Source organism: Crinia signifera, chromosome 4, assembly GCF_055691185.1.
Source record: "Crinia signifera chromosome 4, ASM5569118v1, whole genome shotgun sequence".
Lineage (NCBI taxonomy): Eukaryota > Metazoa > Chordata > Amphibia > Anura > Myobatrachidae > Crinia > Crinia signifera.
In genome coordinates, this window is record NC_139220.1 from 271,554,215 (window position 1) to 271,569,161 (window position 14,947).

Sequence of the window (14,947 nt, forward strand, 5' to 3'; positions counted from 1 at the left end):
TCCTATGGAAAAATCGGGTCCATCGCATCGCATGCGATATGGTCGGATGCGATGCGATGCGATGGACCCGATTTCAAAATCGGCAGCCCAGTTAGTACATAAGTACCCTAAATACATTGCATAGATGCAGTAGCGGTTTTTACCTATGGGCTGCAGGGATGCAGCCCTCCCAGGTAAAATCTGCCACTGTCTTTGCCTAAAGTGAAGCCCGATGCAGTCTGTGAGACTGCTCTGGCTTTAATGTGACTGGCAGTGACTTCCTATTGGAAGTCCGACCTGCCAGTCACTCAGGGCAGTTCCATTGGGAGGTGTTGCCTCCCTCCGGGATACCTCTCTGTGTGCAAATGCGTGGCAGCCCCCAAAATGGATACTGTGCATGCGCCGGACCCAGGATCCTGATTAAGCCTCTGGGGGCTGCTGCAAAGGCAGCCCATGGAGGCTTGGGCCAGGGCATGCGCAGTATGTATGAAGTTAGTGCGCATTCGCTGGTCCTGTGCAGGAGGCCGGGGAGCGCGGCGGATGGGGAGTGTGGCGGTGGCAGTGGAGGGTGGGGGGCCCGCATTGAGGCAGCCCCCCTCCAACACAGTAAGAGCCGCCACTGCACGGATGTATCAATTAGCGCATGAATGGACAGAGCTTGTGAGAAAGCCCTGTCCCTGTGATGGCTCTCTGCAGCCTGACCACTAGCCATGCTGCTGCCAATATTGCACCACTACTACTGCAGCCGGAACCCCCTTCCTGTCACGAGGACACCCCCATGCACCGCACCCCCCCACCACCACCACTGGTAATACTTACCAATCATGGCGATTGGTGATCTGAGCTCCTGCAGTGTACGTTTACTGCACCTGAGGTAATAGAACAGCAGGGAACACTGATGACCTGCAGCCCTCACTGGAGCAACAATCACCAGTTTCTGGTGAGGTGAGGATGATATAATTTTTCTACACAGTGATCCATCGGCAGAGCCGGCACTAGTTAGTTAGTTTGATGACCTAAGCAACATTTTGGTTGGTGCCCCCTAGCACCTTCGCTAGTTCTGCCTCTGACCAATTGTTTCTTATTCACATTACACCACTCCATTTTGCTCCTTATTCACATTACGCCACACTGTTTAGCTCCTTATTCACACTGCACTGCACTGCACAGTAGGGTCTTTTATACACATTAGACCACACATTAATAAACCTTATACACATAATGCCCCCTACACATTATACCACACAGAAGTAATGTCCTTATACACATATTGTCACATAGAAATGCTGCTTACACATATGTCACACATTGGGCCTTATTCTAGTTCACTCTTAGAGGCAAATTCCTTCTTAGCTGGACAAAACCATGTGCACTGCAGGGGGCAGATATAACATGTGAACTAGAATAAGGCCCATTATTACAATCTGCCGAGATACCCTGCACAGCACTCACCCGGCTTACAAAGAAAAAGGGGGGAGTTGCTGGATTTGGAGCAGTTTTTCACAAAAGTACATTTTATAGAATGGACTTGATAAATGTTACCTCAATACTGATTGGATGGGCAACTTCTCCAATCTTTTCAATGCTTCACACATGCAATGTTCAGAGACTCAGCACCTGACAGACACTGCTTCATACAGCTGCACTAACTGTGTCTGAAGAAATGTATATACACATTTGATGGGGCAAATGATTTCATTTATCTCCTCTGTCCTGCAGAAATGAGCTGTTGGCGCATCTGAAGAATTATAATCTTTATTATGAAGGACAGAACCTACAGCTGAGACATCGGGAGGTAATTAAGTCCCAGATATTCTATATATATTTTTTATTATGCCTTTTTGGGGATCTATATGCAATAATACGTGGGCCATCTCTACTGTCAATGAAAGGTAGAGGTTGGTAGAGGTTGGGCACTCTCTTCAGGCATACTGATCTGGGTGTGCAGGGTATAAGCACACATACCCTCCAACATGACCTATTCCCTTAGGTTCAAAATGCTCTGTTCCTGGACTGCCTTACCAATGATGGCTCTACAGGTGGGGCTACAGCACAGTCCAAATTTCAAATGGGGAGTCTCACCAAATGTCACTCCAAACATTGCCACCAGTAGCTCACTGACAGTTGGTGTGGCTCCCCTATTTGGATCTTGTACTGCGCTTCAGCCACACCTCTGCAACTGCCACTGGCAAGAAAGTCCAGGAACAGAGCATTGAAGTTGATGGAATGGGTCAAGTTGGAGGGTATGCACACACCTTGCACTTTTCACGGGTAAGGCTATATGTGGACCCAAACAAGGCTGGAGTACTGGTCCATGACTAAAGGTGGCAACAACAAATGTAGCAGTTTTTAACACAGGATTATTTCGTGGGCATCTCATCTCACAGTACAAAGGGGAATGAAGAGGGAAGTCCAGGAACCAAGCATTCTGTCCCCCTTGGAGCTGGGACATGTTGGAAGCTATGCACTTAGCAACCAATCAGATTCTACTTATCATTTAGCTAGTAACTTCTAATATATAATAGCTAGAATCTGATTGTTTTCTGTAGGTGAGAGCTCCACTTCTATAAACCAGAACACCTATTCCTCTGGATCTGCAGTGCTGCTGTTGCGTGTGTGCCATCTATGATGAAGAATGAAGATAAGATCAGTCTTCCAGATCTTAAGGTGCCCATACACGGTACAATTTTTCCCATGCGTTTTGAACTAGATCGCATGCGATTTGTGTGTGATGTGATGCAATCAGAAGGCAGTACAAAAAGTATGTGCAGCCCATACTTTTTGTACTGTGAGATGAGATGCCCACGGGAGCGGGCATCGCACAGCACCATTGTACCGTGTATGGGCACTTTCAGGGGTAGATTAACTAAACCTTCTAAAACAGACAACTGGTTATGTTGCCTATAGCAACTAATCAGCTTATGTCTATCATTTCTGTATTGCATTCTTGAAAATTAGACAGAATCTAATTGGTTGCTATGGGCTATGGTTGCTATGGGCGTGGTGGTCACGGCAGTCGAGCTTGCTCGACCGCCGTGACCCAGTCCCGTTCTCGGTCAGCTCTACCGAGTACATGCAGACGGGATTCAATGTCCTGCCTGCAGCGGGACGAGAAGGGAGTGTGGCAGCGAGTTGTGGCCGGGAAGAGGTGAGCTGCATACCCTCCAACATGACCCATTCCATTAGGTACAAAATGCTCTGTTCCTGGACTTCCCTGCCAGTGGCAGTTACAGATGTGAGCCTACAGCACAGTCCAATATTCAAAAAGGGGAGCCACACCAGCTGCCATCCCAAACATCACTGAGAGTTGATGTGACCCCCCCTCTTTGAATATTGGACTGTGCTGTAGGCTCACATCTGTAACTGTCACTGGCAGGGAAGTCCAGGAACAGAGCATTTTGTACCTAATGGGATGGGTCATGTTGGAGGGTATGGAGCTGCAGCCGGCAGCTCGTCACTTCCTGGCAGAACAAGCCCGACAGCTTGAGATGTCGGGCTCGTTCTGCCGAGATACCCTGCTCAATGCTGGTGGGAAAGACAGCATTGAATAGGGCCCGGCGAGTAACATGGCAGTTAGGAGCTGTTTAACTGTTTTTTTTTTTATCACTCTTCATTTTATCATTGTTTAAAGCTTGATACATCTGGCCCTATGTCTCTTATAATACAATGTTGCATTTGCCTTTGGCAGGAGGAGGAAGAGTTGATCATTGAAGGACTGCTCAATATCTTTTGGGGTTTAAGACGCCCTATCCGCCTTCAGATGCAGGATGACCATGAAAGAATACGGCCACCGCCATCTTCCACATCTTGGCATTCTGGCTGCAATCTACTCACTCAGGGGTCAGTATAGTCTGCGGGTGATATCTATGCAAAGTTGTAATGGACGTTGTGGATTAATCATATTCCTGATCCTTTTCCTTCGGTCATTTGTGAATACTTTCATGGGATGAAAAGAAACAAAGTTTTCTCCTTCATCGCCCTCCGATTCCAGTATTAACTTTCATGCAGGCACACACAGACGAATGTAGTAATGGTACTTGTTTCCTAGCACGGCGCCAGCGATAAAAATTGTATCCATTAGGACCCCAAAAATCGCATTGGAATCAATGTAAAATGGTCCCTGAGACCCGATTTTACATTGGCCCCAATGTTAAATGCACCCCAGACCCCAATTTTCATTGTTTCCCAACCCTGATGGGTCAAATCCCCCCCATTGTTAACGCCACCCCACGATGAACGCCAACCCGAAGCGTGGCGAGCACAGCGAGCCCGCGAGGGGTGGCAGTACGCGTCCTCCGACCTTTTCATACCCCCACTATCCACGTCGGCGTGGAGTTGATTTTATATAGTGTGGCGAGCGCAGCGAGCCACCGAGCCCGAAGCGTGCCGAGCGCAGCGAGCCCCGTGAGGGACGCGCATTACTTCACAGATATTACGTGTCCGCTCGCCACGCTTCGGGCTCGGTGGCTCGCTGCACTCGCCACACTATATAAAATCAACTCCACGCCAACGTGGCTAGTGGGGGTATGAAAAGGTCGGAGGACGCGTACCGCCACCCCTTGCGGGCTCGCTGCGCTTGCCATGCTTCGGGTTGGCGTTCATCGTGGAGTGGCGTTAAGAATGGGGGGGCATTTGTCATGTAAAATACCCATAAGGGTGGGTATACAATGTAAAATCGGGTCCATTGGCCCATTTAACATTGTTCCCTATGTAAAATCGGGTCCATTGCATCGGTCGCATCGCATGCCTTAACTTAAGGCATGCGATGGACAAGATGGACGCTATTTTTTCATTGTCGGGGAAAAGGCTAAAATTAGCCCTAAAATAGCGTCGGTCGCGTCCATCGCATACCTTAAGTTAAGGTATGCGATCACCTACGACGGGTGCCGTGCTAGGAAACAAGTACCATAGTAATTTGTCCTAATCGGCGATCAACCAGATGTGTGATAGATTTAATTTGTATTTGTTTGTAAATAATCAGGTAATTACAAGTAAGTACAATCTTTGGTCGTGCGACATGCATTGTGCAGAAAAAAAATAATAAATATTAAAAGACACTCTTGGAGGTCTATGTACTAAGCCTTGGGACTGCATGTGATAGGGTGCGAGTACGGATGCCGACACAAACTCAGAGGTTTTTAAAAAAAAAAAGGCAAAATCCCACCTTATAAATGATTGCCCCTTTAAAAAAAAACAGAGTTTGGTCAACATCTTGCTTTGGTCAGGACTCACAATATATTCTATACCTCCCAACATTTGAACATCTTGTTGGCTAGTACTTAATTTCTCTCCATTTTATCTCTCTTTAAGGCCTAGTAAATAGATCCCTTGGTTACAAGGGTGACCCTGAGTGGCATGTAAGTGAGAAAGAGGGTGGACCTTATGGAAATCAAAATATAGATGGAGATCCTCTCAGCCAGCGCCGGGGAGATGGCAGGGTTTGGGGGGGGGGGGGGTCGTGGAGGAGGAGGCGAGCGGCAGGGACCGGCGGGGAGCTCCATTGTAAGGGGACATGCGTGCGTCTCGTGCGCACGCGTCCACTTCCGGCGGCTGTCGGTTGGTGATTCGACTGCCAGACCCCCGCTGGATGGAGTGCACTCCGTCTGTATTGCAAATGAGAAAGGAATCGTGGAGCGCGTATGTGCATTATCAGATGTAGATCGCTACTGTAAACGGATTAATCTTCCTGCTGATGGACCGTAGCACCTGCTATATGGGAGGCAACTTGGTGGAGATCATGCGGTCACAAGGAAAGGGCCCATTTACTGGGAGTGTAATGCAAGATAGTAGCAGTCCAATGGAGATGAAACATCGATTTCTAGTGCATGTATGTTGTTTTGGTAAAAAAAACAGACAAAATTGAACGTTTACCAAAAATCCTATATAAAGTAGCGTGCAATTAGCACACGTTTTGCCGCACATTTAAAATCGCATCCAGATGTTTTCTCATAGAAAACATCAAATCGCACCTTAAACATTACCAAAAAAAAAAATAGACCATGTCCAAACCGGCCGAGTTTCAGAACCATGCACAGATCATCAAGATCTGTGCATGGTTCTGTGCAAAAAAGTGTCTAAAAGTGAAAAATAACCAGCCCCGAGCTCATTGAGCCGGTCCTGAGTTCCCAAATACGGGAAAGACGTATAGCCAGTGATTTTCTTTTCTTTTGGTGGATCCTCAAATAGGAAAATAAGCAGAATACCAGGGTCGTACGGAAAAGCAATCACACGTGTCCTACTCAGAATCCCCCTCAATAAGCATTTCCAGGCTTTCTGTACTGTCACAGTGATTGCGCTATACCAGTGGTAGCCAACTCCAGTCCTCGAGTGCTACAGTTCACATTTTCCAGACAACCTAGCTGCTGCAAAGGTGCACTCATTACTCGCTGACACTTTTTCAAAGATCCACAAGTGGAGCTAATTACTTCAATTGTGATTCTGTGAGGAGATCTGGAAAACATTAACTGTTGGTAGCTCTCGAGGACTGGAGTTGGCTACCCCTGCTCTATACTAAACCCTGGAAGGGGGCTGGAAGCTGTAATCACAGAACCATTTTTTTGGCAAAATCTTGTGACTTTCGGGTGCCAGACTCTTCTTCCAAATACAACAAAGAGGAACACTGAGCTGTACTTGTGAAAAACATCTGGGCAATAGTTCCTACTCAGCTATATTATGGCATGAAAGAAATCTCTATGATTAATTTAAGCTGTGCAGAATGGAGCACTCAGCAAAAGATAACTCATTTTCGCAAAGACCAGCTTATCCCAAATACAGGCTGTTGTGACTGTATGATGGATCTGATCATGTAACTTCCACAAATACATACAAAGTTTTCAAGAGCTTATTAGAACTGAAGGTATTTGAAGCAGTGATGCTAGGGAAAGGGGGCTGGGGAATTTTCTAATGCACCGCACACTTCCTGTCTGCAGGGCCACCAAGAAGTATGCCGGGCCCCACCTCCTGCAATTAGGCCATGCCCCCAAAATATTTAGGGGTGTGTGTGTGTGAAAAAACTCTAAAGTCGAGGGGGGGGGGGGGGGTTATTGTCTCCCCTCAGCAGCAGCACACACCCACAGAATGTGTTGTGCTGACGCTGTCAGTGAGACGCTCATGCTGAACATGCTGTAGAGATGTTTCCTGCTGCTGCTGCCCAGGAGGGAGGGGGAAGGGGGTTGAACCAGGGCCCCCGCCGCGCCCCTACAGCAAGCCCGGGCCCAGGTAATTGCGTTCAGTGGGGTGGTGTTAACCTCATAGTTGCCGACTTTTGAGCTGCCCTCTCCGGGAGAGGGCAGCCAGCTCTGTCAGGCAGGGGGGCGGGGCCATTTCCAGGACTGGAAAAAGAGGCGGTCCGGGGGCGTGGCCACACAGATGATGCCCTGTTGGGGACATGTCTACAGCGTCACGGCATTTTAGCCCCGCACCCCGCCTTGCAATGCCGGTATTTCAGTCATTGCACTGCGGGGGGCGGGGCTAAAATGCCGCGATCGCGGCAATTTACCTGCGGACCCCCCCTCGCCGTGGGAGCTAGGTGGGATATGCGGGAGGATTTCCACCCTTTCCGGGGGACCGGGAGGGGGACCCGATTTCCGGGACCCTCCCGGCCATTCCGGGAGGGTAGGCAACCCTGGTTAACCTGCTTGCTAGGCTCCGAATAAGTTACCCCCTTTGTTTTCAACAGAGCTGAATTAAGTGACCAGGGGCCACAGACACTGATGTGCTGACTCAGTGCTGAAACTAGGCATTTTGATGTCTTGTGCTACAAAGGGAATTGCTGCACCCCCAGGGGTCACCATCTCCATTTATGCCCCCCCCCCCCTGCCCCAGGAATAGTGCACTCTGCAGGCATGTGGCAAAATATTATTGTTCACCAATTCACATTACACCAAACTTAGTGCCACTGTTACACACTGCGCCAGATAGCGACACTTAGGCACTTTGTGCCAAGCAGAGCCCCTTAGACACACTAAGTCCCACTCCCCCTTTTCCTATTACTCCAAACCTTTATGGATATATACTGGCCCGTACCTGAATCCTATGTCTATGTTGCTGCGCTGGTGGACTGGCTGCTGTGGCGCATGGAGGCTGGCTGCTGTGAATGCTGCCAAATCAGAGCTGACTGAGCTACGATCTCGGCAGCCAGCTCTGCAGCACTGCAAGCTGGTCCAGTGGTAGGGTGTTCAGTGTCCCACTGCAAACTATAAATTTGCACCTTTCCATACATTACAAAGTGACAGCGCATGGTGGAAGAAAGGGGTGTGGTCTCACAAGGAAGGGGTGTGGCCACACAATAGTACCCCTATTTTAAATTGCAGTGCTTATGTACATAGCACCTGCATTAATAATGCTGCTTACGCACAAAATACCCACAGTAGTAGCGCCACTAACGCAGATTGGGCCTGATTCAGTCCTGATTGCAGGGCTGTGAATTCACATCCCGGGCGATTATCAGAGAACCGCGCATGCGCATGGTCCGCAGTGTGCATGCGTGAGCCCTCCATGCGGCCACAGCCAGTGATGGCTTGTGATTGCAGGTCGTAGCTGGCTGGTTGACAGAGGGCCAGCTAAATGTGCCATATAAGTCCAGGGGTACTGCACAGGAATATATGAAGTTTAAATTAAATTTTTGGACCCTCATATAAATGATTTCCTTATGTATTTCTGGATAGGAGAGGATGTGCTACCACTGGACATCAAAAGACACAAATTTACAGGAAAGAAAAGGAGTGTCGCTGGGTGATGCACCTGGAGAATGATTTATTAAAAAGTTACTTTTATTAGTTATATTGTTAAAAAATATAGCGAAGTATTCGACACACAATATCACACAACACAAAAGTGATTTAAAAGGGATAATATATCCCAACTCTTTACTCTCCCCTATGTAGTCTCCCAAGGTATCAATATAATGTTTTATTGCGTCATATATCCACTGGTGTGTATCATAACAACTTGTTAATAACTAGTGTGGAGGTTGACTTTTAACTGTCCACCTGGCCGCATACGTACAATGCAGGGATTAAATGCCCCGATTGTGGTAGTATTAGGTATTTCTAATAGTCTGCAAAAATATCAATGGCGGGGGACGGGTAGATATGCAGTTAAACCTGTGCCCGGGTGCGGTGTCAGCTTCTGACATGATCTGCCACCTCACGGTCAGATCGCCTCACCACCACCCCGTTGGTGCACAAGGTTCCTGCTGCCGCCCACTATGAGACAGATTGGGCCGTGGCGCATGAGATAAGCACTGACGGCCTCAGATCTGTCAAGGAGATCAGAATATCATGGTGTGGACGTCACAGTGGAGACTGGCGCACATTCTTTACTATTCTTTACGTTCTCAGGCTGGATACAGTTTACAGATAATTTACACAATGGTATGTGGGGAGGGGAATAGGGGAGTCATAACAGAAGCTGACTTGGTCAGCGTACGCTTCGCTTAGAGAGCTTCATCAGGACTGCTTAGTGTACCATATAAGTCCAGGGGTACTGCTTAGTGAGCCATATAAGTCCAGGGCTACTGCTTAGTGAGCCGTATAAGTCCAGGGGTACTGCTTAGTGTGCCATATAAGTCCAGGGGTACTGCTTAGTGTGCCATATAAGTCCAGGGGTACTGCTAAGTGTGCCATAGAAGTCCAGGGGTACTGCTTAGTGTGCCGTATAAGTCCAGGGGTACTGCTTAGTGTGCCATATAAGTCCAGGGGTACTGCTTAGTGTGCCATATAAGTCCAGGGGTACTGCTAAGTGTGCCATAGAAGTCCAGGGGTACTGCTTAGTGTGCCATATAAGTCCAGGGGTACTGCTTAGTGTGCCATATAAGTCCAGGAGTACTGCTTAGTGTGCCATATAAGTCCAGGGGTACTGCTTAGTGTGCCATATAAGTCCAGAGGTACTGCTTAGTGTGCCATATAAGTCCAGGGGTACTGCTTAGTGTGCCATATAAGTCCAGGGGTACTGCTTAGTGTGCCATATAAGTCCAGGGGTACTGCTTAGTGTGCCATATAAGTCCAGGGGTACTGCTTAGTGTGCCATATAAGTCCAGGGGTACTGCTTAGTGTGCCATATAAGTCCAGGGGTACTGCTTAGTGTGCCATATAAGTCCAGGGGTACTGCTTAAGGTGCCATATAAGTCCATGGGTGCTGCTAAGTGTGGCGTATCATTCCAGTGTTTGTGCCGCCCACTTGGGTCGCTTAGTTTAGTCATCCAGCTACCTTGGTGCAACCTTTTGGCAAAACCGATCCAGGAATAAAACTTAAACAAAAAAATCGAAAATTGTCCGGGTGCACACCCCTACTGATTTGTGACAACATCTCATTATACAGAATGGAAAGCTCATGCCGAGGGTTTGATGGAACAGAACATCTGGGATAATGGGGATTTTCTTAGTTTACTACAAGCCAAGTCTATTGAATGGGCCACAAATTGAGACAAGATGAAAACAGAAATTACATGTAATATAAAATATTTATTTGACATGCAAGGCTAGAGGACATGTTTCCCACCATAATAGGAATATATTTGTTTAAAGAGTAATTAAGAAGTTGCCGGCAACCCGCAACTTTCAGGAGAACAGCTATTTTTACCATCCTGGCAGATGCCATGCAGGCCATTATATGCACACAGATACCCATATGGAAAAATACTAAATAATATTCAAACACATGAAAGGGACCGGGTCTATAATTGCAGACACAAAAAGACTGTTAAGTGCAATATTTTAGGAGAAAAATCTAAATTTGGCAATGACTGTATTCCCAGAATAACAATTCGTATTCATGTTTTCACAGTAATTATCTAAAAAACGAGGCTCTAATTACAACTCAAAAATATCATAGTAAAAATGAATTATATATAATAACTCAATACACCCTGTGCTCATCAGCTGCTAATAGTCAGCCAGAAAACTGGATAAAAAGCAGCTTGAACTGCTGTAATTGCTGCCAATTCCATTATATATAACAAAGCAACCTCAAAGTAAAAAGAAGGGCAGAATGAAATACATTAATAACAACCTTAAAATAAATGTCGGAAAACATTTGCACTTTCAATTACATTACATAACAATACATATACATATTACACATTACAGATGTACAGTATCTATCTATCTATCTATCTATCTATCTATCTATCTATCTATCTATCTATCGTCACTTCAATGGTGACATTGGGCCTGATTCAGTTGTGGGGTCACACAAGCTGGCCGCTGCAGCTTCTACAAAAATGCCAGGAAATCACTGTCCTCTGACAAAGATCCTGGACTCGGCACTCCAAAAAGGCATTTTGGGAAACAGCGGCTGTTGCCGCACTTCCCTGCCCCCACAATGCTAGCAGACTATTAACTACTGACAGTCTGTACCTGTAGTGCATGCAACAATGCAAGACCCTACTGCACATACGTATGGCACATGTGCAAAGTACAGAACATTGGTACTTTTAGGGGGGTATTCAATGTCTGTCGAGCTCCTAATTTTTGTCGAGCTTTGTTGTTTTCTCGACGAGAGGTTGGTTATTTATGAGGTCGCCTATTCATTGTCTAGTTTTCTCGACTTGTCGAGCAGAGCTCACCTGATTTGGTTTTCGGTTTGCTCGACTGTCGAGTTGAACATAACTCGACTTGTCGAGTTATTTTGGGTAAAATCTGTCGAGATAATTCCTGCAGCCTATTCAATGTCAAAGAATTCACCTGACGTCGACTGTTTGAAATCACTCTTCCCTCAAATTTAACTCGACAATTATTTCTGTCGTGACAAGAGAGTTTCTCTTGTTGCTTGTTCATAGATTGTGTTAAATGTATATGCAGGATTGTACTAATGTTTGTAGTGCTTATCTTGACTTCTGTCTGTGATATTTTGCTAAATATTCCTCTTTTAATTAACTTTACATTTGCTGCATGTTTATATGGTATGCTTTAACCCATTATTCCATTGTCAGCATCAGTTTTCAGCTTGTATTATTACGCATTTGTTTAAATTATTCCATTTGGCATATAAGAAGTATTATCTTTTTTTTGCTCACCTTTCATGTTCACTGTGCTGCATTTTGCCCATTGAAAGTCTTCTGTATACATGTCTATTTATGTCTACTTCTGGTTTGATCAAACACCTATGTTTAGGTCCCTTGTATCCATGCTGGGGCAGAATTACTCAGGATACAATGTTTGTTTGTTGCCATTCTTTTGTTTACTTCTACAATGCAATGCATTGCAATTTACCTCAGAGCTCTCATTCCTGTACTGAGACTTCAGGGAGATACCAGCATTGTGCAGTCTGCTGATTTGGAAATGGTTTTTATAGGAGAATTTTCATTTTTAACAAGATATCTACTTTTATATAATTGACTATAAACATGAAGCCTATCTCTGACAATTGCCACTTTCCTCTCTAGGGGAGAACTCGACTTGTCGAGCAGGGAAGAACTCGACTTGTCGAGCAGATGAGAACTCGACTTGTCGAGCTAAATTTTCAGTTAGAAAAATGAGAAAAACAAATGCAAATGCTCGACAATTCGGACGGTTACTGGTGGGATTGAAATTACAGTTTGAATAGGCGAGAACTCGACTTGTCGAGCTAAATATTCATGTCGAGCAAAACGAGAAAAACAAATGCTCGACAATTCGGACTGTCACTGGTGGGATTGAATACCCCCCTTAGTGTTATTCAGTAGACCAGTGGTTCCTAACCTCAGTCCTCAATTACCCCTAATAGTTCATGTTTTTCAGGTCACCTGTGGATTTTTGAAATGTGACAGTTGGTGATACACAGTTCACCAGCTGGATGACCTGGAAAATGTGAACTGTTAAGGGTCCTTGAGGACTGGGTTGGGAACCACTACTGTAGACCCAACAGGATCTGCACTAGACCCAGTGTGTAAAAGAAGAGTTGTGAAAGAAGTGGATTTATAAATACACCAATATGGGTCCTGTTTAAAGAGACTGCAGCAAAAAAGAGTCCATAACAACTCTGTTGGTTGGTGCCTCTCTACTGTGCTGATTATAATAGTAGGGTATAGCAGCTTTAGTATAAGTCAGCACCTTATAACCCCCCCCCCAAAAAAAAAAAAATTACTTAGCTACAAAGTTACAGTATATGTATATGACACAATAAGACATTTATGGGGCAGCTAGCATTTAGCAGTCTTGCTGAGGGTATATATTAATATATCTATTGGTCTCTTCAGTATACAGCTTCTGGCATAACTGACTTATAATATTATTCTACTCTACTGGTGGTTTGATTTTTTTTTTATGATGTTATTAACTGTATTCTGAAAATAAATTTGAGGTTATTATGTTTTAAAAAAATGTAACAATGTAAATTTCTATCTGGACGCAACATCCTACAAAGCAGACAGCATTTATTGGTTTAGATCCCCAAAAATATCAGAACATGTATGAGCATCGTCCTAAGTATTTGTATAGTGAATAAATAATCTGTGCAAATTTTCATCAGTGTCATCATATATACAGACATCTAGCCAATTTCTTACACTGAAAGGGCTGGCTCTACCATAAGGCAGCTGCCTAGCGGCTATAGCAACTTGGAATACTTAGGATACATCTTTTTAGGATACTTAAAAAAAACCTTGCTCCATCTCTTGGCACTGGAGGGGTTCAGTATGGTTTCCCAACAGCGGGATACGGCAGCAAGGGAACATGACGAGGCTCCTTTTGGGTTTGATGTGCTGTGGGCATGGTTGCTCACCACTCGCCACGGTTGTGTGGTATATTTGACCGACAGTCATTACTCAGACGTCGGAATCCTGACTGCACAGCGGGGGGAGCACAATGAAGCCCCTTGCAGGCTCGCTGCGCTCGCCATGCTGCGCTCACCATGCTGCGGGCACGGTGGCAAGCTGCGCTCAACACCTATTTTATTTTCCCTCTATGGGGGTCATGGACCCCCACGATGGAGCAGTCAGGATTCCGACGTCGAAGTAATGACTGTCCGAATCCCGACTGTCGGGGAGCCGTCCGGCACCCCTCGCCACTAGGTTCTATTCCCCCGCTATGGGGGTTGTAGACCCCCACGTGGGAGAATAGACCCTATGCGCCAGGATTCCGGCTGGCAGTAATGTCTGCAGTCGGGATCTTGGCATAGGCATCCTGACCGCCGGAATCCCCATTGGAGTGCAACATAGATTATTACTGTTATTGTTTCTGTGGTAGCACAACAGTGGCACGTAGAATATAAAAAAATTGATATTCTTATACTTTTTACACTGTTCTTCTAATTATGGACCGTATTCTGGTTGACTTCCAAGGCTGCGAATTTCGCAGCCTTGCAAGTCCACCAGACGCCGCCTGCCCCCCCCCCTTGCACAGCGCGATTCCCCGCAGGAATGCAAATGGTTGATTTGCATAATCATCCATTCGCAGCCTTGATTGCGTGTACAAAATCATTCGATGGTTGCTGACCATTGAATGATTTTGGAAGCGCTTGCAGATCAGAGACATTGCTGTAGTGTCCCTGATCTTCGGGCATCCTGTGCGGGAAGTGAGCGTGCAGCTGACATCCGCGGACCCAGTGGCAGAACTCCGGGAGGCAATGGAGTCATTTGCCGCCGGGCTCCTGGCCTGTAGGGGGCACTGACTCCATTGTCCCCATTGCGTGTCCTCCTTGCTGCTGTAAATGAGCCCCGGAGCTGAGCACCGATTAGCAGCATCTCAGGTGCTCCAGCTCCATGACCTACACAGGCTGACTGACTGACTGAGGAGCCGGGTTGTCACTGCAGCTGATTGTGGCAGCGGTACTTCCAGCGCATTTTCTTTCCCCTTGAGACCTGATCACTGTGTAGCCAGCAGTGATTGGTTGGCCCGCGGAACCCCTCCTCCTCCTTTTGCGTCTCCTACTCGGCGCGTACAAGCAGGCTGTGTACTTCTACCACTTTACCTGGCAGCAAAGACAGGCAGCAGGAGCATCATATAGAAGTGTCACCAGTGCCGCCCCGACACATTCATCAGGTACGCGT

The 14,947-nt window shown here is 46.4% G+C and overlaps 1 protein-coding gene across 1 annotated transcript in view; it reads left to right on the plus strand.

Annotated features, from left to right (window-relative positions):
- The window catches only part of RASSF2 (Ras association domain family member 2), a 44,687-nt gene that overhangs the window by 9,992 nt on the left and 19,748 nt on the right, over positions 1 to 14,947 (plus strand). The window contains exons 3-4 of the mRNA XM_083184570.1: positions 1,699 to 1,774; positions 3,668 to 3,819. Of these exons, the coding sequence (XP_083040696.1) occupies positions 1,699 to 1,774; positions 3,668 to 3,819 (228 nt within the window). The remainder of the gene's footprint in view (positions 1 to 1,698; positions 1,775 to 3,667; positions 3,820 to 14,947) is intronic.